This window comes from Cricetulus griseus, chromosome 3 (assembly GCF_003668045.3).
Source record: "Cricetulus griseus strain 17A/GY chromosome 3, alternate assembly CriGri-PICRH-1.0, whole genome shotgun sequence".
Classification (NCBI taxonomy): Eukaryota; Metazoa; Chordata; class Mammalia; order Rodentia; family Cricetidae; genus Cricetulus; species Cricetulus griseus.
In genome coordinates, this window is record NC_048596.1 from 53,945,972 (window position 1) to 53,970,869 (window position 24,898).

Here is a 24,898-nt window from a genome sequence, read left to right on the forward strand (position 1 = left end):
GTAGTAGAGCAGAGCCGTAAAGGAGCAGGAAAACCATACCAAAACACGCCGAGGTGTGCTACACAGGAAACCCACAGAGGAGCAACTAGTAGCAGAAGGGAGTGTGTGAATCCTTAACTTTAAAGCTCATCTCCTCAAGACCAAAACAAAACAACCAAACCAAACAAGCAATCAACCAAATAAAAAAGCCCAGGAAGAGAGAAAAGGCTGGGAAAGCAAGGCATTGTGGCTTGTGCCTGTAATCCCGGACTGAGGCCACATAGTTAACGGGACAGAGGAAGGAAAGAGAGAGGGGGGGGGAGGGAGGGAGGGAAGAAGGAAGGGAGGAAGGAAGGCAGGCAGGCAAAAGAAAAACGGATCTGCCCAATTTGCACTTGAGCCTGGCTTGGGCGAGCATGCCTGAAATCCCGGCCACTCGCAGCACACGGGAGGCTGAACCAGAGGGTTCGAGACCTGCCAGGGCTACGTAACAAGCACTAGGCCAACCAGACCTATATAGACCCTATCTTAAAAAGAAAATTAGAAACAAAAACAGCACTCAATTTCACGGGGTTCACAGGCACAAATTCATAGTGTTCCGTAGCAGTCCAGAGCTCAGGTTAAAAAGACCCAATCTACCAATCCAGGGAAAGTGGGCGACGGTAGCATTCGCTGGCAACAGTGGTTTATTGGGGTTGCAAGTCTGGGGCTTTGCAGCTGGTTTCTTCAAGAAGAAAACATGCGGTATCTTCCAACCCCGGACGGATCCCCGGCCCCGGGGAGCCTACGAGAAGGACAATCACTGGAGGAGGGGACGCCCACGAAGAGGCTTGAGGCACAGAGCGCCACGAGGCTCTCGGAGTGGAAAGGTCAGGGAAAGAGCTCCCAGCTCCGCAGACGGTGGCTTTTAGCACGATTCCAAAGCTGTTACAGTTCTAACCCGGGAGAGCCAATGCCGACCCCGTAGCCTCTACAGGTGCACATGCGCAGAGCCAGTCCCCGGGAGCCGGGAATGCGCAGTCTCAACCCGTCCCTCCCATGAGCCTCTGGAGGTTCCCAGGCCGGCCCCGGAAGCAGCCGCTCTTAGTTTCCGGCAACAGCGCAGCGGCGGCCGCACGACCCGGAAGTATTCCCATTTTGCGTCGTCTGGGCTCGGGTGGCGGCCCGGCTCCAGACGGACGCACTAGTCATGGGGTCGTCAAAGAAGCACCGCGGGGAGAAGGAGGCGGCGGGGACGACGGCGGCGGCCGGTACCGGGGGCGCCACCGAGCAGCCGCCGCGGCATCGAGAGCACAAGAAACACAAACATCGCAGCAGCGGCGGCGGCAGCAGCGGCGGCGAACGACGGAAGCGGAGCCGCGAGCGTGGGGGCGAGCGCGGGAGCGGGAGGCGCGGGGCCGAAGCCGAGGCCCGCGGCGGCGCGCACGGTCGCGAACGAAGTCAAGCGGAGCCCTCGGAGCGGCGCGTGAAGCGAGAGAAACGCGATGACGGCTACGAGGCCGGTGAGGGCGGGGCGGGGGCGGGGCAGGGGCCTGGGGTGCGCGGGACGGAGGGTGCAGGGTGACCGCCAGGGCCTGTGCCTCTCGGGCTGAAGACTTGCTCCGGCTGTTGGGGACTAAAGACTGACTCCCCATGTTAAGCTTCGGAAGGACCGGGGTCTTGCGTTTCCCCTTCCCGTCTGGCACTTGACAGTAAATGCGGTGGGTGGGCGAAAGGAGGAGGTGCGAGCATGCACAGACAGAGGCAAGAGAAACCTGACAGTAGGTGGAATCGTCATGAAGCAGTAAGATACGCTTGGGTCTGAACACCAAGGACCCTGTGCTGTAAGCTCTGTTGAGAAATTTGGGCTTTGTGATGAAGACGGTAGGGAGTCGAGGATTTGAGTAGGGAAGTGGGTTGATTTACTTCATATGTTAAGATCACACTGGATTGAGCTGGGCATTGGTGGCGCACGCCTTTAATGCCAGCACTCGGGAGGCAGAGGCAGGCAGATCTCTGTGAGTTCGAGGCCAGCCTGGTCTCCAGAGTGACTGCCAGGATAGGCTCCAAAGCTACACAGAGAAACCCTGTCTCGAAAAACAAAAAAAAAAAAAAAAAAAAAAAAGGATCTCTGGGTTGAGAGCTTGTCAAAAATAGGACTACAGACCCTGAGATTAGGAGGGAGGTCAACCCAACCAGGTGAGGACTAACAGTGAGTATGCATGTTTCTCCATGCAGTAGGGTGGAGAGACTGGAAAGATTGAATAGGTGTTTAGGAAGTGCAATGAACAAAATTTAGTGCGTGGGCTAAGGGGATGGGAGGGATGAGGAACAGGGAATGCCTCCTGGAGTTTTGACCTTACCCGCCTGGTGAATGGTTTTCATCTGTTGAAGTTGGTGTTTAGAAGACTAGCAGATTTGAGGCAAGGGAGAATGACCCAGTTTGGGAGAGCTTTGGTCAGTGTGTATGGGAAAACCTACAGTTTAAGTGGGATAGAGTGATTTGAGGCTAGTGTGTATTCAGGAATCCAAAGTGCCCTAGAGTGTGTGGAGTGAGAACTAGGATCAGAAATAGAACTTAGTAAATGCCAATAGCTCAATTGTGGGCAGAGAAACATACTTAAAAAATAAAGAGTAGCCAAATGGCAAGAACACTACAGTTGGGTCATAGGATCTGTACAAAGAGATGATTGTTGAAAAGACAGAGTGGTTAAGAGCATCACACACCACAGGGCATTATGCAGAACCAGAACTTGTAAACAAAGGGTTGTTTTCATTTTATGCATTTGAGTGTTTTACCTCCATATGTGAATATGCACTTGGTGCATTCCTAGTGCCTGTGGAGGTTCAGAGGAGGACATTGGATCCCCTGAAAATGAGTTAGGTGGTTGTGAGATGCCATATAGATTATGGGAACCAAACCTGGGTCCTCTGTAAGAACAGCAAGTGCTCTTATCCACTGAGACATCTCCCCAGCCCCTAAATTGAAACTTTTTTTTTTTTTTTAATAATCTGCTAATTGGAAAAAGGGAGACTTGAGACTTGAGAGTTCATATAGAAAATGGGGTCCAGAGCCTAGGTGGAGGAGGAAGGGTTTAAAGAGCAGTGAGTAGTGTGTGACAGGGGACTTGGGCATCCTGGTGGCATCTTCCTCTGTATAGTGTTTATTGAAGTTCTCTCCTGTTTGTGGGGTGGATAGATCAGGTCCAGAGTGCTTCCTTTCCTATGTCCATAGCATCTGGCATGGAACACACACTAGTAAGTATTCCATACACTGCTGTGGGCAGAAAGTGCCAGAAATGACAAGCAGTGCTGTGCCGTTCTAGGCAGAGTTTTAATTCTGGTCAGTAATTGAGCAGGGCTTCATGGAGGAGATGATACTTGCTCTTTTGATAGAACTTTATGAGAACAAGAGCAGAAGGGACTGTGGAGGCTGAAGGTAGAGTGTGGAGATTTGGAGTGGCACAGTGAGGGATGCAGAAAAAAGATAAGGGCCTGGGTAGCAGCTGCAGGGAACCCTGGGGGAAGAAGGCTGCTGTTTTCTGGTGTCATCTACCCAGGTGCTGGTGGGGGCCCTTGTCTTCGACCTTGCAACTGAAGACCATGATGTTGCTTCTTGGTCCCATGTTCATGGGTTCCTTAAGCCGTGCTCCTTATTGTTCTAGCTGCCAGCTCCAAAACTAGCTCTGGAGATGCCTCGTCACTTAGCATCGAGGAGACCAAGTGAGTAGCCCTTATGCTGTTTTGATTTTCCTCTGAGACTGGTTGCACCTGGGGCTGTTACCTATAGAAACTTTTTCAATCTAAATGAAGCCAGTTAGAATTGGAATGGCCAGATGAGTCATACTGCCAACCATAGGAGCTACGTGGAAGAAACTGAGACCCAAGAGGAAGGATAGTCTTCCCCAGTCAGGAAGCCTGTTCTGGAAGCCTGTGTCTTCTTCATGCCCTAAGCTGCCAGGATTAGGGGCTGTACTTATTACCCTAGAACCACTCATTCTCACCTTGTTTTCACCTCCATAAATGTACTTGTTATCACATTTCTTAAGGTAGACCCTAATACTTCTATCTCTTGTCTTCAGCAAACTCCGTGCAAAGTTGGGGCTGAAACCCTTGGAGGTCAATGCTGTCAAGAAAGGTGAGTATAAAGTTGAGGAGAGGGCTGAGCTGGGGCATCTAAGTGGGAAGAAAGTTGGGCTTAGCATGCAGAGGCAACTCCATGTATGTTTTGTCAGAGGGCCAAGACTTGTCCTTTGTGTCTTGAGAGGATCTGAGATGTGCTTTTCCAGTGTGGCCTTGGCACCTTCACCCTGGCTTTAGACAGGTCTATGCACAGTTGCTGTAGGCTAAGTGTGTTAGTTTTTTGTTTGTTTGTTTTTTTAAACAAATTGGCGCACCAAAAAAAAAAAAAAAAACACCAAAACAAAACAAAACCACAAAAAACCCCACCGACAGTAAAACCCCACATGATCTGAGAAGCTTTGGAAGGCATAAAGGGGAGAGTTCCTGTCATACCATGTGGATTGACTAAAGTGGGGGGTGAGGTAGGAATAGGGAGGTGAAACAGTTCTTCCCCCCCCTCCTGGCCCCTTCTGGCCCCTGGGCTGGAAGGGGCAGGGTGAGTGGCTCCCTCCTCTCCCCACCAGCCATGGGCAAGCATAGCCTCACGTCTGGGCCCCCCTTCCAGAGGCGGGCACCAAGGAGGAGCCCGTGGCAGCTGATGTCATCAACCCCATGGCCTTGCGACAGCGTGAAGAACTACGGGAGAAGCTGGCAGCTGCCAAGGAAAAGCGTTTGCTGAATCAAAAATTGGGGTGAGAGTTTTCTGACCAATCAGGAAGACTGTCTTCGTTGCTTCCTTGCCCCCTGGGTCAGTCTGGGAAAACATGTTTGCGTTCCCTCCTAAGTGTCCTCCCTCCTCAGGAAAATAAAGACTCTGGGGGAGGATGACCCCTGGCTAGATGACACCGCAGCCTGGATTGAGAGGAGCCGGCAGCTGCAGAAGGAGAAGGACCTGGCAGAGAAGCGGGTGAGAACACCTGGCAGTGAGGGGCATTTGCCAGGGGTGGTCTGTGCTCAGGGGCTTTGGGTTTTCCACAGTTTCACTGCAAAGTCTGTCCTGTTTATACAACTACTTGGTAGAGTCTTGGGTGTTTTTTGATCACTGATGATATCTCTGGTCACCCTTCCTTTCCCCTCAGGCCAAGCTACTAGAGGAGATGGACCAAGAATTTGGTGTGAGCACTCTAGTGGAGGAGGAGTTTGAGCAGCGGCGACAGGTGAAGAGACTCTCTGGTGGACACTGTGGCCTTGATGTGCTCATCCCAGGCTTGGGTGCTTTCTGGTTTCTGACTTGGTTCTTTGCCTGTAGGACCTGTATAGTGCACGGGACTTGCAGGGCCTCACTGTGGAACATGCCATTGATTCTTTTCGAGAAGGGGAGACTGTGGTCCTTACCCTCAAGGACAAAGGTGAGCTAGCTGGTTATTCCATATGCGGTGTGTGCACTGTTCAGCTGGGGCGGGTGGGAACTGTGCCGTCTCTGCTCTGTTTCAGGAGTGTTGCAGGAGGGGGAGGATGTGCTGGTGAATGTGAACATGGTAGACAAGGAGCGGGCAGACAAGAATGTGGAGCTTCGGAAGAAGAAGCCCGACTACCTGCCGTATGCAGAAGACGAGAGTGTGGATGATTTGGCACAGGTTTGCCTATGGGGCGTCAGCTGGGGCAGATGGTGTGTGGTGCTAAGAAATCTACCATTCCATGGCTTCCCAAGAGTTGGCCTAGGTCCCAGCCACCCTCTTATCTTGCAGCAAAAACCCCGCTCTATCCTGGCCAAATATGATGAGGAGCTGGAGGGCGAGCGGCCACATTCCTTCCGTTTGGAGCAGGGTGGCATGGCTGATGGACTGAGAGAGCGTGAGCTTGAAGAGATCCGGGCCAAGTTACGGCTACAGGCTCAGTCTCTGAGCTCTGTAGGGCCCCGGCTTGCCTCTGAGTACCTAAGCCCTGAAGAGATGGTGAGTCTCTTTGCTTTGTGCTAGGACAGTTCTACGTCCTCTGGTCACAGGCTGCCAACATGAGCTTGGGAGGGAAGCTGAGTGCTGGCATAGCCCTTGGTTCCTGGGCGAGCAGTAAATGGCAGCTCACGGAAGTGCTAGTGTTGATGTACAGGGACCATTGGACCAGATGGGCCTATGTTTATGTTCCAATTGTGTCCCCAAACCAGCTTGTTCCTTGGGTGAGCCACTGAGCTGAGTCTGGGGCACTCATGTGGAGTGATGATGCCAGCAGCTATGAGGAGTAATAGGAACATGGATGTGGTTGTTGTCCAGGACTGTGGGGTCTGTTGCTGCATCCCATTTCTCTCTGCATTCCTCTCTGAAGGTGACCTTCAAAAAGACCAAGCGGAGGGTGAAGAAAATCCGAAAGAAGGAGAAGGAGGTGGTAATGCGGGCAGATGACTTGCTGCCTCTTGGGGACCAGACTCAGGATGGGGACTTTGGATCCAGGTTTGCTTGAGTACAGTGGTGGGTATGAGGGCTGGGCCAGCATAGGGAACACCATTTACTGAAAGTGTGCCGTTCTCCTAGGCTTCGGGGCCGGGGTCGGCGCCGAGTTCCTGAGGTGGAGGAGGAGGCCCTGGAGGATGAGGAGAAGGACCCTGTAGCCCAGCCCCCACCATCAGATGATACTCGAGTAGAGAACATGGATATCAGTGATGAAGGTTCGGGGTTGGCTAGCAGGGAGCAGGGTGGGTCTGTGGGCCAAGAAGGCAGTGTGTGTGAGCAGGTGTCCTACGTGCTCCCGTCAGAGGATGGGGGAGCTCTTCCATCAGGGTCCCCAGAGGTGCTGGAAGAAGATGAAGCGGAGCTAGAGCTGCAGAAGCAGCTGGAGAAGGGGCGCCGTCTGCGGCAGCTGCAGCAGCTGCAGCAGCTCCGAGACAGCGGTGAGAAGGTGAGGTTGGGCATGGAAGTTGATGTGTGGTTTGAGACCCTGAGAGCATGTGAACCTGTGTCATCAGGCAACACCCACATTCCCTCAGGAATCCCCTGTGTTTAACATCTGGTTAGGACCAAGTTTCTAGGTTTCATTGCTAACTCCAGTGTATTACTGATTGCATGGGTAGTAGGAGCCATTGGTGGGTTTGGACAGAGTGAGCCTACAGAGACTAGATTGGACATAGAGCCCAGTTGGAAGATGCATTGTGGGTTGTGGGAATAGCTTGTTTATTGCCACCAGGGAAGATCTGTGGGTTCCTGAGTCTCTGTGGTATCACCCCAGAAACTTGGGGTCTGCCCACAGCCATTCCCTCCCCCAGGTGGTAGAGATTGTGAAGAAGCTGGAGTCTCGCCAGCGTGGCTGGGAGGAGGAAGAGGACCCTGAGCGTAAGGGGGCCATTGTGTTCAATGCCACTTCTGAGTTTTGCCGCACGTTGGGGGAGATCCCTACCTATGGATTGGCTGGCAACCGGGAAGAGCAAGAGGAGCTTATGGTGGGTCCCACCGTTCCCCTGGCCTGCTGTCTTTAGGGTGGTGGCTTCTGGTCCAGTGCCCAGAGGGCTGGGGCTGCCCATCCTGACCCTGACTTCTGGTCTTAGGACTTTGAAAGAGATGAAGAGCGCTCGGCCAATGGTGGCTCTGAATCAGATGGGGAAGAGAACATTGGCTGGAGCACCGTCAACCTGGATGAAGAGAAGCAGCAACAGGATGTGAGCACTGACGGGTTGTGGTTGTGGGGACACAGGCTAGTTGTCCAGTGTCCCAGAGCCTCCACCCCATAGAAGGGGCACTAACCCTCCAGGAGCAAGCTGGGGAATCAATTAAAACTGGTCTCATAGCCTGGCACCTGGTAGGGATAGCCATTGGGTAGAAGAGATGGGGTAGCCTGCTCACACTTCCTTCTTCCTCCACCCCACATTTCCCTTCTCTAGTTCTCTGCTTCCTCTACCACCATCCTGGATGAGGAGCCCATCGTGAACAGAGGGCTGGCTGCTGCCCTGCTCCTGTGTCAGAACAAAGGTATGGGCCCAGGTTAGGAGCCTTGGCAGTCTGGGTGCTATAGCAAGGAAGGGCTGGGTGCGTACCTGTGGGTACAGCATGGTGTCCTTGGGTCTGCACTTCTGTCTCTTCCTCTCAGACTCAGCTTTGAGCAGATCTCCAGACCCTGAGCCTCTGATTGCCTTTCTCTGGTCCAGAGTCGTAGCACCTGTTCCTCTTCTGTGCCCTTAAGGCTCTGAGTCCTTCATGAAGAAGTGGCCTAAGTTAAATAAATACCCTGGGCCCCAGATCCCAGCTATCTCCTTGGGGAGGTACCCATCTCATGTCTGTTTCCTTGGTTTGTAAGCCAGACATGGCATGTTTACATACTGAGCAGGGCTCTGAAGGGTCCTTATCACCCATACAAAGCTGGGACCCTAGGCCTACTCTACTCAGTCTGTCTGAGGTGTGGGCCTCATGGGTAGTACAACTTCTCTGTCCTCAGGGCTGCTGGAGACCACAGTGCAAAAGGTGGCCCGGGTGAAGGCTCCCAATAAGTCACTGCCCTCAGCTGTGTACTGCATCGAGGATAAGATGTGAGTGTGGCAATGAGGGCAAGAAGCAGGGGGCAGATGTGAACACACCTGTGCATGAATCTGGGTTGCTGTGAACATGGACAGCTCACATTGAGCCCCTCTGCCTTGGTCTAGGGCCATCGATGATAAGTACAGCCGGCGGGAGGAGTACAGAGGCTTCACCCAGGACTTCAAGGAGAAGGATGGTTACAAGCCCGATGTTAAGATTGAGTATGTGGACGAGACAGGCAGGAAACTGACTCCCAAGGAGGTGAGCAGGGTGCTGTGAAGACAGAGCCAGGTCAAGGGTGACTAGGTCAGGATGCTGCTAAAGATACCCTCAAAGCAGAACAGCACTGCAGGGTCCTGACTGCCCACCAGTTGGGGCCTTGTGAGGTGACAGACCCCTGCTTCTATTGCTGACTAGTGGGCACAGCACAGCAGTTACAACAGGCTATCAGAAAGGCTTGATACCTGGGCTGTCTGCCATACCCAAAGTATCCATCCTTCTCTGACTCCCATCCCTACCATATATGCTGCTCCACATTTGCTGGGTTGAGCCCCAGCTCACGGAGGCAGGGCATACCCTGGGTTCCTAGCACCCAGGTTACATACAACCCATGCATGGTGCCCAGCTCTGGGTCCTTGTCCCATTCTCTTTCTAGCCCTGTGGAGCCTAATCCTGGGTTGGGTGAATCAGTGCTCCTGGTCACTGATACGAAGCTCCCAGTGGATGCTTGTGGCTCTGGTTAGGTCTAGCCTGGCATTTCTGATGCTCCCGACTCATGATCTATATCCTCAGGCCTTCCGGCAGCTGTCCCACCGCTTCCACGGGAAGGGTTCAGGCAAGATGAAGACTGAGCGGCGGATGAAGAAGCTGGATGAGGAGGCGGTGAGTCTGTGGAGGTGGGGGGTAGGATGGGGCTCTGTGTTTTATGCTGTTGTAGGATATACTGGTCCTTCTCATCTGTACTGATTTACTCTGGCCCCACAGCTCCTGAAAAAGATGAGCTCCAGTGATACGCCCCTGGGCACTGTGGCATTGCTCCAGGAGAAGCAGAAGGCCCAGAAGACGCCGTACATTGTGCTCAGCGGCAGCGGCAAGAGCATGAATGCGTGAGTAGGAGGCCTGGCTGTGGCTGGGGAGGGGCACTGCACCTCTCTCTCCAGTCTCACACCCCTCTGTGCTCTCTTCTCCCTGCAGGAACACCATCACCAAATGAAGCCACCTTCCTCCCTGTCCCTCCCAGATATATTAAATAAAGTCCCCTCCTTATTTTTTCCTTCCTGGTCATGCTCAGTCTAAGATCAAACCTAGGAAGCAAGGCAGGCTGGGTCTCATCTCAGTCCATGGTCAGTTCTGCAACCTGACAAGTTACTGAACCTCTTTTAGTTTCAGTATTGCCATTTGAGCTGTCAGAATACCTGTTTCACATGTGAGACTTCAGTGAGTTCATTCATATTCACTGATATATATATATATATATATATATATATATATATATATATATATATATATATATATATATATATATATATATGAGAAAGATGGGGCCAATCCTTGAGCCTGTGTGATTTGATGTCTACTAAGTTGAACAGAGGTGATGAGGGGGAAACAAGCGCATGCCCTCAAAGGACATTCCTCTTTAGTTGCTAACTCAGCTATAACAGAAACCCCTCCACCTAATGGTGTGGTCCCTGTCACATCTTGGCTGAATTGGTTTGCAGAGACTTGGTCACATGGGTGTTCACTACCCTGTAATTTCCCTGGTTGCACAGTTTTCAGGGTGCCCAGCACTACCTAGCCTTCCTGGCAGGTCAGACATGCTACTTCCTGTCACTTGTGCTACTATGTGTGGCCTTTGTGGAGGCACAAGTGTCATTTCAGAACTGGGCTGGGAGTTACCTTGAGTGCACTTGTGCACAAGGGCTGAGTCTAGTGCCCTGAGAGATGCCTATAGCTGTCCCTGGAAAGATGGGCCTCCTGGGAAGGAGCTGTAGAGGAACCTTGGCCTGCCATAGGCTGTGCAAGATCCCCTCTCCTTCTATGGATAGTCACAAGTGGCTACTTTGACTCAGATATGGGTGCCCTGTTGTCACATACTGCAGATAATCCCACATGGGTCACTGATCAATGTAACAAATAACTAGAAAAAACAAATTTCAATATGTAAGCAAGAGAGGAGAAACCCAGTTGTTTATAAATGATACTGGGTGGTAGTTTCCCAAGAAAGACTTCTGCTTCTCATCTGTGCTCTTTTGGCTGTTTGGATTTGAGGCCAGGGTGGGGGGAGCTAAGGCATTTCTCTTAAGACTGAGGTACTTTGTGGTATCTGGCGTCAGTAGCCACTGGCAAAGCTTACACTTTTATTTTCAAGGAATTAGGTTGCTGTTGCTGCCACACCTTAAAGGGTAGAAGGGCCTAGGGGCTACCAAATACACTGGAGACTAGAGCTCCAGGGCAGACAGACCCCAGCTTTGCTGCTCAGCAGATAGGTAGGGCTTGCAACTTACATTGGTCTAAGGGCCTATGAGCCCCTGGCCTGGCCAAGGCTGGAGCTGGGGGTGGGGGTAGGGGTAGGGGTAGGGGTAGGGGTAGGGGAACTAACATCAAGGAACAGGATTTGGCTTCTGAGTTTCATAGTTTACTGCTGTGTGACTTAGCTTAAGTTACTGAATCTTAGGTTCTGAGTTGCAAGGTTCTGATCGTGCAAAGCATGATGTCTGACTTCTACTCAAGTTTCACTGAAAAATTTATTGCCTCTAGGCCTCTCTAAACATGGTATCTCATGGAGAAGGTAGGGGTATTTCCCATCCAGATATACTTTATAGGTACATCTTAGCCCTCAGGATATTGTGACAGGAACCACAGGCCACAGGCCAGAAGACCAGTGATAGTTGTGCCTTTGCTCCTCTCTCTGGAACCCTTGTCCCCTCAGGCTATGCCTACATCATGCTGAGGTTCCCAGAACATCCATTAAGCCCAGAGGTCATCTTCAGCCTGGTGCTCTGCCTTCAGCTTTGTTCTGTCTGCTACAGAGATTTCCTATAATACATGCCAGTAGGTAGATGCGAATTACTTGGGATCTCTGAGGAGTTACCCCAACATAAATGAAAACCAGGAGCAGCAGAGCTACAAGAGGCATGACTAATGAGACAGTACACAGGGCTCAGTGGCAAGCATGAGAGACTTTGTTCTTCCATCTGTTTCTGAATATTTTGAAAATATCCATTCTAAACTTAACGTGTCGGTTTAGCACAGAAAGTGCACATATGTTAAGCTCAATACATGAACAAGGATGTACCTAACAATGCTATAATCCACACCTATCAACAGAATGGGTTAGTAGTTGATATTCTTGTGACAGAATGAAAATGTGTGCTTCTCATGGATATGGAAAGGTAGCCAAATGTGGAATTGTGCCTGTTTCCAGTCTACAACGTAATAGGCAAGCTTAATTTTATTAGAAGTCAGAACAGGCCGGATGGTGGCACATGCCCTTAATCCCAGCTGCAGAGGCAGTTGCAGAGGCAGTTTGAGTCCAGCCTGGTCTACAGAATAGGTTCCAGGACACCCAAGGCTACACAGAGAAAGCCTGTCTTGAAAAACAAAAAGTAAAAACAGTAGTTGGGGATGGATTCTGAAAGGGAGCAAATTAGTTTTCTGACCCCAGAAATGTCTCTGTGACCTGAAATGACCCACAGAATACATTTTTTGCTTGAACACTTCTATGAGAAGTAAGTTTCTATTTGTCCTATCTTCTGTTAACAGTTTTTCTTCCTTTTTAAATTGAGGGCTTTTATTATGTTTTATATGTGTATGGGTGTTTTGCCTGCATGTGTGTCTGTTCACCACATTTCTTGCCTGGTAGTTGCAGAAGCCAGAAGAGGGGTCCATCCACTGGAACTGGAGTTACTGATGGTTGTTAAGTGGCTACCCTGGTTCTCTGGAAGAGTAGACAGTGCTCATAACTGCTGACCCAGTTATTAGCCCCCATCCAAACAGAGTTTTAAATGTAGATCTTAAGCACAGGTGTATTACAAGAATATCTGTAGTCTGTAAGGTTAAGGTATCTTTATTTAGATAAACACCAGCCAAATGGAAGCCAGAGCATGCCAGGGGCAGGCAGTAAGGCAGGCAGGCCAGAGAGAAGGGGCTCCCATGTGCCTTGCAGCCCCTTAAAAGCCCTATCACATGTCATCCTGACCTCACCTTGACCATGCCCTGACAGGCATGGTCAGGCACACCTGTAGCCAGCTTCTAGCAGGCGTGGCTTATACTGTCCCCTACTGCAGGCGTAAAAAGCACTTAGAGAAAGCAAGATGTACACAACTGAGTTGCTTGAATTAGGATTTAAAATTTTTATTTTTGGTTTTTTGAGACAGGGTTTCTCTGTGTAGCTTTGGAGCCTATCCTGGCACTCGATCTGGAGACTAGGCTGGCCTCAAACTCACAGAGATCCGCCTGCCTCTGCCTCCTGAGTGCTGGGATTAAAGGTGTGCGCCACCGCCACCAACGCCTGGCATTAATTTTTGTTTTGAGACAGGGTTTCTCTCTGTGGCCCTGTCGGTCCTTGAACAGGCTGTCAATAAACTCAAGAGATTATTTTCTATAATGCATAAGGGTCTGGATTAGTACCAAGCACTAAAAAAACAAAACAAAAAACAAACCCCAAAACCCAACAACTCTGTAATAGTTGGCATGTTGTATATGCCTTTAATCTCAGGACTCCGGAGGCAAAGGTAGGCAGATATCTGTAAGTTGGAGGCCAGTCTCATCTACATAGAGAATTCCAGGACAGCCAGGGCTATGTAGAGACGGCCTCAAAAAAAAAAAAAAAAAAAAAAAAAAAAACCCTAAAAACTAACTAAATAAAACCCTATGCTAGTTGGCAGAGTGCTTGCCTAGGATGCACAAAGCCTGGGGTTAAATCCCCTGCACTCACAAAACAGGACATGGTGGTGCACATTTATTAGCTCAGAACAACAGCAACAGTAGGGGAGGCCTAGGGACATTTGTGGAGGGTAAAGGGACAGCTTTCAGGAGTTGGTTCTCTCCTACCATCTGAATCTTGGAGTTTGATTAAGGTCCTCAGGTTTGGCAAGTGCATGCCTTAGCTATTTCATTGGCCCTGCCAAGGACTTTTAAATGAAAACAACCAAGTTGATTTTATGTAATGAGGAAATACGAGAGGGCCTCAGGATGGTGGAATAGGGGAGCTATGAGGTATCAAGTGTACTGTAAAACGTGTAGATACAAAGACCCTCAGGGCAGATTTGGAATTCTAAAAAGACCCACATGTGCAGGAATCTTTTATTTTTTACTCGACAGCTAGTACTTTATTGAGATAGCAGTCTGATCACATGTGGTCCAAGAACATTCAAGTAAAAATTCAAATAAAATCAGATGTTAAAGATCAGTCTTCAAACATCATAGCCAATGATGCCACATTTGCCTATGATCTCTCCGATATACAACTACATCCACACCTCAGCTTCCTTACCTGTAAGCTGTTAGGAGCCACCAGTTTTGCACTTTGAATTATTTCTTTCATACTCTCGACAGCTGCAGGGAGTTCAGCAAGGGTTGGGGGAACCAGTTCAAGCTTAGCGTAGTGCCAAAATGTGGCCAATTGAGGCTTGGACTAAGTCGGCTGCACTTACTAGCACTGGGGCCTTCTCCGTGAAAGTTACGAATGAACTTGGCCATGGTCTAGGGTGGAAGATCCAGGAATCTATTTTTTTAGACAAAATCTTGTTTATACTCATATAGTCCAGACTCATGGTAATATCTTGATCCACTGCTCTCACCTTTCCAAGTAGGATTAGAGATACTTTTTTTTTTTCAAGACAGGATTTCTCTATATAGCCCTGGGATTCTGTCAATCAAGCTATCTCACAGAGATAAACTGCTTCTGCCTCCCAAGTGCTGTGATTAAAGACACTAGCCAGGCTAGAGAGATGGCTCAGCAGTTAAAGGCTAGGCTCACAACCGAAAAATAAAGACACGTGCCATGATGCCTGGTTTTTGAACAGGATCTCACTGTGTAACTCTGCCTGGCCTAGAACTCAAGAGATTTGCCTGCCTCTGCCTCCCAAGTACTGAGATTAGGATTAAAGGTGTGAACCAACAATACCTTTCTGGATATGAGTTTTTAAAAAGGCACTAACAGGCTGGAGAGATGGCTCAGAGGTTAAGAGCACCGACTGCTTTTCCAGAGGTCCTGAGTTCAATTCCCAGCAACCACATGGTGGCTCACAACCATCCGTTATAAGACCTGGTGACCTATTCTGGTGTGCAGATATACATGGAAGCAGAATGTTATATACATAATAAATAAATAAAATCTTTAAAAAAAAAAAAGGCACTAACGATGAGGAAAGAACGAGCCAATTAATGGATGAGCTAGGGACAAGTAGCTCTTTCTCTAGCTCAAAAGTTAGCTCTCTCCTTCCCATAAATGACAGATTTCAAAAAGCTGTGGATAGTTTAGTAGAACACCCACCAATCTACTATGCCAAGTACTAAAGGCCCCAGGTTCAATCCTTAGTACCGAACAAAAACAAAAAACTCTTCATTTAAAAATTTCAGAGAGCCGGGTGTTGGTGGCGCACGCCTTTAATCCCAGCCCTTGGGAGGCAGAGGCAGGCGGATCGGATCTCTGTGAGTTTGAGGCCAGCCTGGTTTCCAGAGTGAGTTCCAGACAGCCCTGGTAGTTGCACAGAGAAACCCTGACTTGCAAAACTAAAAAAAAAAAAAAAAAAAAAAAAAAAAATCAGAGAAATTAAAGATAGATTTATCTTTAACCCATCTGACTTATTTTTCCATGTACATACACCTATATTTTATACACGTGTATACCCAAGGATACATTTAGTATCACAAAAATCAAACATGAATGGATAAATGAGAGCTGGGGAAGGCGTGATCACCAGATTTCCTGTTCAGAAACGAAGAGTCTATATAGTGTATATGACGCTAATACATACCTCCTGTAACAACCCCCCCCCCCAACCAACTACCAACCCACAACAGAAAAGCAGAATACCCCAGAAAACAAAAGAAAGACTCCAAAGTAGAAGTTCCATTAGCTCACAATGAAAATAAACGCACAAGCAGCAGGGCAGTGGTGGCACACACCTTTAATCCCAGCGCTTGGGAGGCAGAGGTAGACGGATCTCTGTGAGTTCCAGGCCAGCCTGGTCTACAAAGCTACACAGAGAGAAACCCTGACTCAGAAAATCAAAAAAATTAAATAAATAAACACATAAGCACACTAGGAGTTGGCAACAGGGTTGGACAGCTCTATGTCGGATGGAGCAAATGACCAATAGAGGAGAGACCAAGCTGGGTGGCCAGTCTTGAGGATTCAGCAGTGGCGGAGTGAATGCTAGCAGTGGACAGCCAGAAGCAAAGCCTCTCATAAAGAGAGGACATAGTTCATGGAAGCTCGAATAGTTTGATGAGTACTTAGGCCAATGAAGGGTCTTTGAAATAGCGGGAAGAACTATTTTAAAATAAGTAAATGAAAGCAGGCCATCATGAGCAGAGGTCTGAGTCACAATAAGCCTTTGGATGCTAAGGTACAAGGGATGAGGGTGTTACAACAGTCTTTAATAAAAGGTTAGCAGCCAGCCAGGGACAGTGACTCGTACCTGTAATCCCAACTCTTGGGGGTTGAGGCAGGTCAGCCATTGAATTGGTTAACCTAGGCTACACAGTCATTTCTGGGTTATTGAGCCCATCTCAAAAGATTTTAGGACAGTTAATATCCTGAGGAGATTAGCAAAATTCAAAGAAAATAAGGAGATGGGTAAGGATAGAGGTATCCTGACCACAGACACATTCTGGGAGGACAGGTGAGTAAGGTAAAGAAAGAGATACACAGGGTGTTATTTATATGGCAGCAGGTAGTAAGTACTGTTGCAGTAAGAGATAACTAGGAAGGAAGGGAAGCAGTTCACAAGGCACCATGGGATTTGTCCTGAGCTGTGCTTAAGAGGCAGGTGGGTACTAGGTCCTATGTTGCAACCTTAACTATTGGAATCACTACTGAAAGTAAGCAGATAATGAATTAAGACTGTTGTGAGTTAAGGAGGCATAACACAGGGTAAGGTACCAAGTGCCCAGAGAGGTACTGTGAACAAGTCAAATGCCGCAAATTCCAGCCAAACCCCCATTTCCTTCCCAAGGGGACCAAGGCCTCCACCAAGAAAGAAGGCTTTACCTCACCACGAGCTTCCCTTCACACAGACAGCCACTCAGACACCAGAGCAAGTCATTACCCACCAGGGGTTTAATTCTTCTAGGTCAGTTCAGAAAGGGGCCATGCCTTGTCCCCATCCAAAAGAAAAGATCTGCAGGGCACCCTGGGAATGTCCAAGCCCAGAAAAGCCAAGGGGTAGTCCCTGAGCAAGTAGAGAAGTGGGTCCGTGGGGCTCAGGCTGCCTCCTCGTCCTCGTCCTCTTCCTCTTCTTCACTCTCCTCCTCACTCTCATGATATTGTCTGTGATTGGTGTTGACAAAGAGGTCAGAATCATCTTCAGAACCTGACTCATCTCCTGACAGCTGTGGTTCAGCAGGCAGTTCTGGCTGACTCTGTCTGTGTGAGCAAGAGGACGAATAAGTAACATCTTCTGGGAAAACCAAATCTATAATCCAGTCTCAAAAAATGAGGACCATCAACTAAACAGCCAGGAACCCTGAGAGGTTTCTGAAAATCCAAGAGCCCCAAAGCCCGATGTGGTGGCATATGCCTGGTATTTAGGAGGCTGAGGCAGAGACGATAAGTCTGAGGACAGACTAGGTTACATGAGACCCTGACTCAAGAAATAAAAAACAAGAGGGGCTTCTGAAGAAGAGAGCAGATAGGGAATCCCAGTCGAAGAGAATACACTAAGGGTCACCTCTTACCCACCACATTTGGTTTCAATAAGGAACCAACAGCTCTACTAGCATCACTGACACACAGTGAGCTCACACTTCATAACAGCTGACTCACTAAGCCAGTGGTTCATGACCTTCCTAATGCTTTGACCCCTTAACACAGTTCCTCTTGTGGCGGTGACCAAACACAAAATTATTTGTTACTCAGTAACTGTAATTTTGCTACTGTTATGAATCATGATGTAAATGTCTGATATGCAGGATATCTGATATGCAACCCCCCAAAAGGGCCGAGACCCCCAGATGAGAACTGTTGCACTAAGCAATTGCATAAGCATTAGCTTTTTTACTTTGCATAATCCTGTCTCTTAGGTAAACTCTTGTTTTTGAGAAAAGATTTCATGTAGCTCAGGCTGGCTTTTTTTGGGGGGGGTTTCCTTTCTTTTTGGGGGGTTTTTCAAAACAACGTTTCTCTGTCTCAATTTGGAGGCTGTCCTGGAACTAGCTCTTGTAGACCAGGCTGGTCTCGAACTCACAGATATCCATCAGGCTGGCTTTGAACCTGATTCATGTACACAATGCTGGTTCAAACCCCTGCTTCCACCTTGTAATTGCCGGAATTACAGGTATATACTACCACACCCAGTGGTGTGAAGATATTAAATACTGTACCTAAAGTCACTTGCCTATTTAGTAGCAAAGCCAGTATTTTAACTTGGCCTTTAAGCTATACCCATAACTATCCACTCTACTGTGTATGTTAGAGTTCTCAACAGAAAAGCAGGATCACCTTTCTCCTTGAGGCACCAAGGTATGAAATTGTATTTTTGTCTTCCCTGGGCTGGGGCTTGCTCCTCACCTGTTCATACTGTTTTGTTTCTCAGCTACCTCAGAGAAGGCCTCAGGCCTGTGACAAAGAGAAGATCCAGGTCAGAGAGTGAAGAGAAACCTTTTAGCAAAATAGCTGTTTCCAAATGTCCTCTTGGGATGGCATAACCTCACCACCCCTACCCCATTCCATAGCTAAGATGTTACCACACCTAGAAGCTAGAAATTATCCTACCAGTGGCCCTCCTTCTGCAGAGAACGGACATGGTTCTTGCAGAGCACAAAAGATATCTCAGCCTTCACTTTCTCTCCCTCTTCAATAGGGTCAACAATGAGGAAGTCCCCTGTAAGTGACAAAAGATAAAGGCATTCCCATGTGAAGGAGAAAATCAAGAATCAAGGTCATGGTTCTGTACTGTACAGGGATGCCTCTAACCTCTTTTGATCCAGATGTTCTTTCGGTATTTGGAGGGCATGCTCACCAGGAAGCGCTGCCCTTGTGCCGTCTCTACCTCATGCAGATTGTTGCCGGGAGTCCTCAGGACCTGGTGCAGGAAAGATCAAGAATTAGGCACATCACCAGTTAGATCAAGCACACACTGACCTGCACTGAGCCCTTCCCACATCCCAGGGGTCCGGTGGGCGTAGAGAAAAGCTGAGACCCATGCTCTCACCTTCACTATCTGCTGTTGGTCTGAGGGCACCATGTGCTCTCCCAGCACCTCCTGCACCACGTGTTTTCTCTTGGTGGCCTGAGACATGCTGGGTTCTGTCCAGGGTTGTTAGGACGCAGACAACGTCAGCTCTTCCAGAGTTATGTGGATGGCAGTCTTAGAAGCCAGGACTGCTCTCAGGAGAAGCAGCCTTATAAGAGAAGTGCCACCTTGCCCTGTTAAAAACAAGAGCTTTACAGGACTGGCGACTTGCTGCTCTTGTAGAGAATCTAGGTATGGTTCCCAGCACTCACAGAAGCTACAACTGACCCTACCTCCAACACCCTCATTTTGAGACATACATGCAGGTAAAAACACTGATAAACATAAAAAAAAAAATCACTAAAAAACAAGGCACGTGTTTAGCCAGATGCTGGTGTATGCCTTTATTCCTAGCACTTGGTATGCAGAGGCATGCAGATATTTGTTGCGTTCTAGGTCAGCCTGGTCTACATAGTGAAACCCTGTCTCAAAAATGAAGCAAACATGACGTTTAAGGGCCGGAGAGATGTCTCAGGACCCAGCACCCACATCAGTTGGTTCACAACCATCTCTAACTCCAATTCTAGGGGAATCCAATGCCCTCTTCTGGCCACCAAGGACACCTGTAACACCCACACACAGTAAAAGAAACCAGGAAACATGTCTTATAGTCTTACTTGGAAGAAAGGGGGATGGCTCAAGCCTTAAATCTCAAGACTCTAATCCCAAACCACAGAGGTAGACGAAAGCATATGGAGGCCAGTCTGGTCTACGTAGCGAGATATCCTCTCAATAACTAACAAAAAAAATGTAAATAAGTACTGACGTGACGATGAAACCATACGCACCTCCCAGGCCGATCATTCTGACAACCTTTTGTTTGTTTTTTCCGAAACAGGATTTCTCTGTGTAGCTTTGGAGCCTATCCTGGAACTAGCTCTTGTAGACCAGGGTGGTCTCGAACTCACAGAGATCTGACTACATCTGCCTCCCGAGTGCTGGGATTAAATGCTTACGCCACCACCGCCCGGGCTGACAACGTCTTTGGGGAAGTTTGAGTAAACTACTTTCCTCCACATGCTTTAACACCCCCAAGTGTAGGTCAGCCATACAACAGATGCTCGTCCTCCTAACACTCATGGTGTAGACTGACTCGGCCACCACCGCAGCGCTTCAAGCCGAAAAACCCTTCGAGAAAAGAGCCGCCCACAGCACTCACCCGCTCGGCGTTACACAAGCAAGCTACGTTTTCCAGGTAGACGCTGAACGCAGCTCGTCTACGACTCACTTCAAGACGGAGTCAACAAAAGCAAAGAAATGCGACTGGCAGGTGGTCACGACGGTCGCGCCGGTTTGGACGCCTGGCCTCAGACCACCGGTGTTCCCAGCTGCCGTCAGCCGGCTTCAGATAGACCTGACTCTGAGGAACCCGCGAGAATTGCACTTCCGGGGCTCTCAGTAGCCCTCCGGATGCCCCGCCCCTTCTTTGTCCGTTCCTTTAGTCTTCCCTCGACCAAGTCAGGCCACCTAAGTCTTTAAGTTCCAGGTGCTGGGCAAGAAAAAGATAACAGTATTCTCCTCGGAGGCCTCGGTCTCATAGATGGGAAGCGGGGCCGGAGAAACACGACCATAGAAAGCAGCGCGGCTTCCTGTGAGGGACCGGAAAACAGCGACCTCTGTGGGCTCCGCAGTTAGCGGTTGCGCCTCAACTCTATGGCTCTCTGTGGCTAGACGTGCCCAATTCGGGTATTTTTTTTTTAAAGGCGGCTCCTGACACGACCCGGAAGCGGAAGTTGAAGAACGTTCTAGCAACTTGAGGTATCGGCTGGAGCTGCCGAGTGGCGGGAGGAGCCGTTACGAGAGCCGGAGCTGCCGGTGAGCGTGAGCGGCGAAGTAAGGCTCCGGCTAGGCGGCGGAGGCGGGAGGGAGAGGAGCGCCCGTGGCTGAGGCGCGTCTCTGCAGCGGACCAGCCTGGCCTTGCGGGAGGGGCGGTGCGCGGAGCGTGGGAGCCGCGGCGCGTGCGAGCCGCGGCGCGTGGAGGAGGCGGGGCGGCGCGTCCGGGGCGGGGCCTGGGAGCCGCGAGGCGTGGGCTCCGGCGGGCTGCGGGAGCCGGTGCGCGGCGCCTGTTGGCCTGTGGAGGGCGGCGAGGGTAACGAGCCCCTCTTTTTGCTGCTATTTCTACCACGTGGTAGCTCCGGTCGGGGTCAGTGTTTGCCTGGCCAAGGTCACCAAGAGTGACAGCTTCAGGGCGGGCCCTGGCTGCTGAGGCTGTGAGTCTTTCTCTACGTGCGCCACTTGTTAGTGCAAGCTCATTACCAAATCCCAGGGCCCACAGAAAGTGGAGATTTCAGGATGTAATAGCGGGGGAAAGACTTTCCCTGGCCCCCAATTTTCTCAGGTGTGAGATGAGGGGGAATCGAGGAAGCAGCCACAATAGCTGACCTAGGAGGTTGCCCTTGGGAGTTGTGGTCTTCAGCCCTAACCTGCCTTTTTTTGGGATTCCCAGGTTAAACCTGATCAAGATGACAACCTCCCAAAAGCACCGTGACTTCGTGGCAGAGCCCATGGGGGAAAAGCCAGTGGGGAGCCTGGCCGGGATTGGTGAAGTCCTGGGCAAGAAGCTGGAGGAAAGGGGCTTTGACAAGGTGTGGGGTGGCCACAGATGCCAGGGAGGGGTAGGAGTGAAAGTTGGCAACAGATGATTCCAAGCAAAAAAATTGGGAGTTAGGAAAAGTAGGGGTACGGGGAGGGCACGGACAGTGGTAGATAATTTGAAGTGGTTTGGGGGCATCTGGGGAGGCAAAGTCATTTTTGTTGTTGTTTTGGAGACAGGATCTCTGTCTCACAAGTGCTGGGATTAAAGGTGTGCCCTACTGTGTCCTACCCTTTGAGTGTTTTCAATGCCACAAAGGTGATGAAACTAGGTATAGTGGGTCCTCCCTATGACCCCAGCACTTGTGAGATTGAGGCAAGCAGATTCTCATCTAGTTTAATGCCAGTCTAGTCAACAAAGCAAGACCCTGTCTTAAACAAAACAACCAAAACAAAATGGCCTTGCCCTCTCAAGTGCTTATCAGCTGACTTGCCTAGCTTCAGAGATCTGGCCCCTTCAGGTTGCTCTTTGCTCACAAGGCACTTAGCTGTATGCCCTTCCTGTTTTATAGGCTTATGTGGTCCTTGGCCAGTTTCTGGTGCTAAAGAAAGATGAAGACCTCTTCAGAGAATGGCTGAAGGACACGTGTGGTGCCAATGCCAAGCAGTCCCGGGACTGTTTTGGGTGCCTTCGAGAATGGTGTGATGCCTTCTTGTAATGTACTCTGGGGACTCCTCAGCCCCCCAGCCACAATATTGAGTCTCCAGAGTCTGAAGCCGGGTGGGGCTCCTCCCTGTCCTCCGTGAAGGGAAAGATTACTGTTGTCACACTCACCTCCTATGTACTCCAGGGTCTTTTGGGAGTTCTCTCCCCTCAGCGTTTCAACCTTTTTAGGATTCTTGCCCTTGCATGCCTTTCTCCTCTCCCCCTGCAGTTCCATGGCAACAGTTAACTTTCCCCAATGGATTCCTAGCCCTTTTCTCCCTCCATTCACGATCTGTTGGATGTCCTTTGGCTCTTTTTTTTGTTTTTTTCTTTTTTGTCGAAAATAGTTACCGCCCTTACAAAGATTTTTAGACTAATAAAGTCAGTGGCCTTCATGATTGGTGTTGTGTGTTGGAAAGCAGGTGCGCTGGGAGTTATGTCTTCCCCAGGGACTGAACATATCTTATCAGTGCAGACCGAAACTGGTGGCTTCTTTTTCCCCTCCCAAGAGGGAACCACCCTAGCCATGTGGGACTTGGGCAGGTGCCCTAGTGTCCCAATCCTAAATAATGTGGGACAGACTGTGGGTTGATTTCTTCCTGGGAGCCAGGTAGGCTGTAGGCTTCTAGATGTCAACATTTGATTCAGGCAGCACCTGGTGGAAAAGTTAGTAGGAGTCAGGTACCAGGAAGAGGGTGGGTGGGATGTGGGTAAGAGTTCACCTGACAGTCATCATGTCATGTGCTCTTGTAGCCTCTGGGAAGAATGGGTGGTACTTTTGCTGTTTGCCCAGCTATCATAGACATGAAAGGAAATAGTTAAACTTGAAAATTAAATTCCAGTCCTGTTGTTTTCAAGCTCATATCGTGAACTGGCCTGAAACTAACATCTTTGTAAGCATTTTAATTATTTCAGAGAGGTGAAGACCTTTGGCCCTCTGTCAGGGGCCTGAAATATCAATTATGGTATTTCAGATACAGGCCTCAAACTCTATCCCAGGAGCTCGAATCTCACATGTCTTTTAGATGTCCAACTGGTTGCTAGCAGATGGTTTGGCCTCAGTGGAGAATGTCTCCTAGTTTGCATAACAACAGACATAGGCCCCGGGTGGGCCCACACCTATTCTGAGGGCTACTATACAGTGCCTAGGGACTGGTGAAAGGCTAGTGAGGACTGAGGATGTACAGTTTTAGGGGTGCCTCTAGGATTAAAGGAAATATCATCTTTATACATGATAATAGATGTCTTCTGATATCACTCCCGTGGTTGGAAAGCTATTTAAGAGGATGTTTGAATAAATGGTGGACTCCAGTCTCCAGCATGGACTGAGAGCCCTTCTGAGATGACAAGATGTCTGTGTCTCATCCTTTGGTAATTAGCTTCCCCAGGTCCACACTCTCCCACTCAGGGAAGGAGCCAGGGCTGTTAGGATGGTTCCGATTACAGCCCCAAAGACATCAGTCCGGAATAGATGGCCTCTCTAGCGTTGGGACTCATACAGGCTGGGCCTTGGCAGCCCTCAGACTGTAATTTGGGAGACTGTGTCCTATGTCATGTTACCCATGCTCTCTAAGCCTCAGTTTCCTCATGTGGATGAGGGTTGTGGGGACAAGGTACAATGCTGTTTAACACTCAGCCTGCTTGGTGTTCATTTCTTCAACTAAAAGTGTCATTGAGCAGTGACGTATAGAAACGAAATGCTTTTCTGCATGTTTAATGTCCAGGAAAGCAAGGATGACAGTACAAGAGTGGGCACGGCAAGAGAAAATTTCCATGGTCTCACAGTGAAGAGAATGTTCATAAGATGGTCTGCATTAATACTAGAAACTTAATCTAAAACCCGAGTAAAGGAATGATCACAGAGTGGGTGGGAGTATTTTTATTAATAAAATCCTCACCCAGAACACATACTACAGCTGCTGTCAAGAAAATGTCTGGGGCCAGGCACTGGTGGCTTACACCTTTAATCCCAGCAGTCGGGAGGCAGAGGCAGGTGGATCTCTGTGAGTTCAAGACCAGCCTGGTCTACAAGGGCTAGTTCCAGGACAGCCTCCAAAGCCACAGAGAAACCCTGTCTTGAACAACCAAAAAAGAAAAAAATGTCTGGGATATGGCTCAGTTGGTAGTGTGGTGGTAACCACCTCTGAAATCATAGCTGGGAGGTATAAGGATATAAGGTCATTCATTCTTGGCTACAAAGCAACTTCCAGGCCAGCCTTGGGTTCATGAGATTCTATCTCCAAAAGAAAGTGGTCTGTGGAGATGGCTAAGAGAATAAACACTGTGAAAGCAAGAGGACCTGAGTTCAAATCCATAGCACCCACATAAAAATGGGAATGGCTGCACATACCCATAACACCATCACCCCATTGTTATAGAGAAGAGGATTCAAGGTGTCCACTGGCCAGCCAGTCTGGCTGAAACAGTTTCAGGTCCAGTGAGAGACCGTCAGTAAGTGAAGTGGAGAATGATAGAAATAGATGCATGGCCTTCTCTGGTCTTCACATGCATAGTCAAAGGAATTACCCCCCCACACACACACACACGAGAGAAAAGGGGACACAGGCTAGGGATGTAGTTTTGTGGTAAAATGCCTAGTTTTCATGAGACCCTGGATTCAATCCCTAGTATTGCAAAAAGAAAAGAGGATGATGAAATGGGGAACTTGGTAGAAAATCTGA

The 24,898-nt window shown here is 49.3% G+C and overlaps 3 protein-coding genes and 1 pseudogene across 5 annotated transcripts; 2 read left to right on the forward strand and 2 right to left on the reverse strand.

The window, feature by feature from the left end:
- Positions 1–1,092: 1,092 nt before the first annotated feature.
- Positions 1,093–9,792, forward strand: Sart1 (spliceosome associated factor 1, recruiter of U4/U6.U5 tri-snRNP). The gene is made up of 20 exons (XM_027408613.2): positions 1,093–1,481; positions 3,624–3,681; positions 4,041–4,096; positions 4,646–4,772; positions 4,882–4,987; positions 5,160–5,237; positions 5,330–5,429; positions 5,515–5,657; positions 5,769–5,975; positions 6,343–6,467; positions 6,549–6,682; positions 6,770–6,912; positions 7,277–7,450; positions 7,556–7,666; positions 7,889–7,976; positions 8,440–8,530; positions 8,645–8,780; positions 9,312–9,401; positions 9,504–9,625; positions 9,714–9,792. The coding sequence occupies exons 1-20, from the start codon at positions 1,169–1,171 to the stop codon at positions 9,730–9,732; spliced, it is 2,421 nt and encodes an 806-aa protein (XP_027264414.1). The 5' UTR covers positions 1,093–1,168; the 3' UTR covers positions 9,733–9,792.
- A 4,017-nt stretch (positions 9,793–13,809) lies between these two features.
- LOC103164233 lies at positions 13,810–14,665 on the reverse strand (annotated as a pseudogene).
- Positions 14,666–16,783: 2,118 nt separating this feature from the next.
- On the reverse strand, positions 16,784–20,541 carry Eif1ad (eukaryotic translation initiation factor 1A domain containing). 3 transcript variants are annotated; one of them, XM_027408615.2, is made up of 7 exons: positions 20,139–20,541; positions 19,597–19,715; positions 18,899–19,113; positions 18,661–18,769; positions 18,460–18,568; positions 18,256–18,303; positions 16,784–17,112 (listed from the first exon to the last, which is right to left on the reverse strand). In XM_027408615.2, exons 3-7 carry the CDS (start codon positions 18,983–18,985, stop codon positions 16,950–16,952), a joined length of 516 nt encoding a protein of 171 aa, XP_027264416.1. In that variant the 5' UTR covers positions 18,986–19,113; positions 19,597–19,715; positions 20,139–20,541; the 3' UTR covers positions 16,784–16,949. The 3 variants fall into 3 exon arrangements, with proteins under 3 accessions (XP_027264416.1, XP_027264417.1, XP_027264415.1); XM_027408616.2 differs by lacking the exon at positions 19,597–19,715 and having other exon boundaries at positions 16,784–17,016; XM_027408614.2 differs by lacking the exon at positions 19,597–19,715.
- A 133-nt stretch (positions 20,542–20,674) lies between these two features.
- Banf1 (BAF nuclear assembly factor 1) lies at positions 20,675–22,612 on the forward strand. Its single transcript, XM_027408617.2, has 3 exons — positions 20,675–20,812; positions 21,426–21,564; positions 22,084–22,612. The coding sequence occupies exons 2-3, from the start codon at positions 21,442–21,444 to the stop codon at positions 22,228–22,230; spliced, it is 270 nt and encodes an 89-aa protein (XP_027264418.1). The 5' UTR covers positions 20,675–20,812; positions 21,426–21,441; the 3' UTR covers positions 22,231–22,612.
- The last annotated feature ends 2,286 nt before the right edge of the window (positions 22,613–24,898 follow it).

What these genes read in the sequence shown, in the direction of transcription:
- Sart1 (XM_027408613.2), top strand. Translation starts at nt 1,169, where the DNA reads ATGGGGTCGTCAAAGAAGCACCGCGGGGAGAAGGAGGCGGCGGGGACG. An exon ending in AGGACCTGGCAGAGAAGCGG is followed by an intron (nt 4,988 to 5,159) that starts GTGAGAACACCT and finishes CTTTCCCCTCAG; the next exon opens with GCCAAGCTACTAGAGGAGAT. An exon ending in TACTGCATCGAGGATAAGAT is followed by an intron (nt 8,531 to 8,644) that starts GTGAGTGTGGCA and finishes GCCTTGGTCTAG; the next exon opens with GGCCATCGATGATAAGTACA.
- Eif1ad (XM_027408614.2), bottom strand. Translation starts at nt 18,985, where the DNA reads ATGTCTCAGGCCACCAAGAGAAAACACGTGGTGCAGGAGGTGCTGGGA. An exon ending in ACCAACAGCAGATAGTGAAG is followed by an intron (nt 18,770 to 18,898) that starts GTGAGAGCATGG and finishes TTCCTGCACCAG; the next exon opens with GTCCTGAGGACTCCCGGCAA. An exon ending in GAACATCTGGATCAAAAGAG is followed by an intron (nt 18,569 to 18,660) that starts GTTAGAGGCATC and finishes TGTCACTTACAG; the next exon opens with GGGACTTCCTCATTGTTGAC.
- Banf1 (XM_027408617.2), top strand. Translation starts at nt 21,442, where the DNA reads ATGACAACCTCCCAAAAGCACCGTGACTTCGTGGCAGAGCCCATGGGG. An exon ending in AGGAAAGGGGCTTTGACAAG is followed by an intron (nt 21,565 to 22,083) that starts GTGTGGGGTGGC and finishes CCTGTTTTATAG; the next exon opens with GCTTATGTGGTCCTTGGCCA.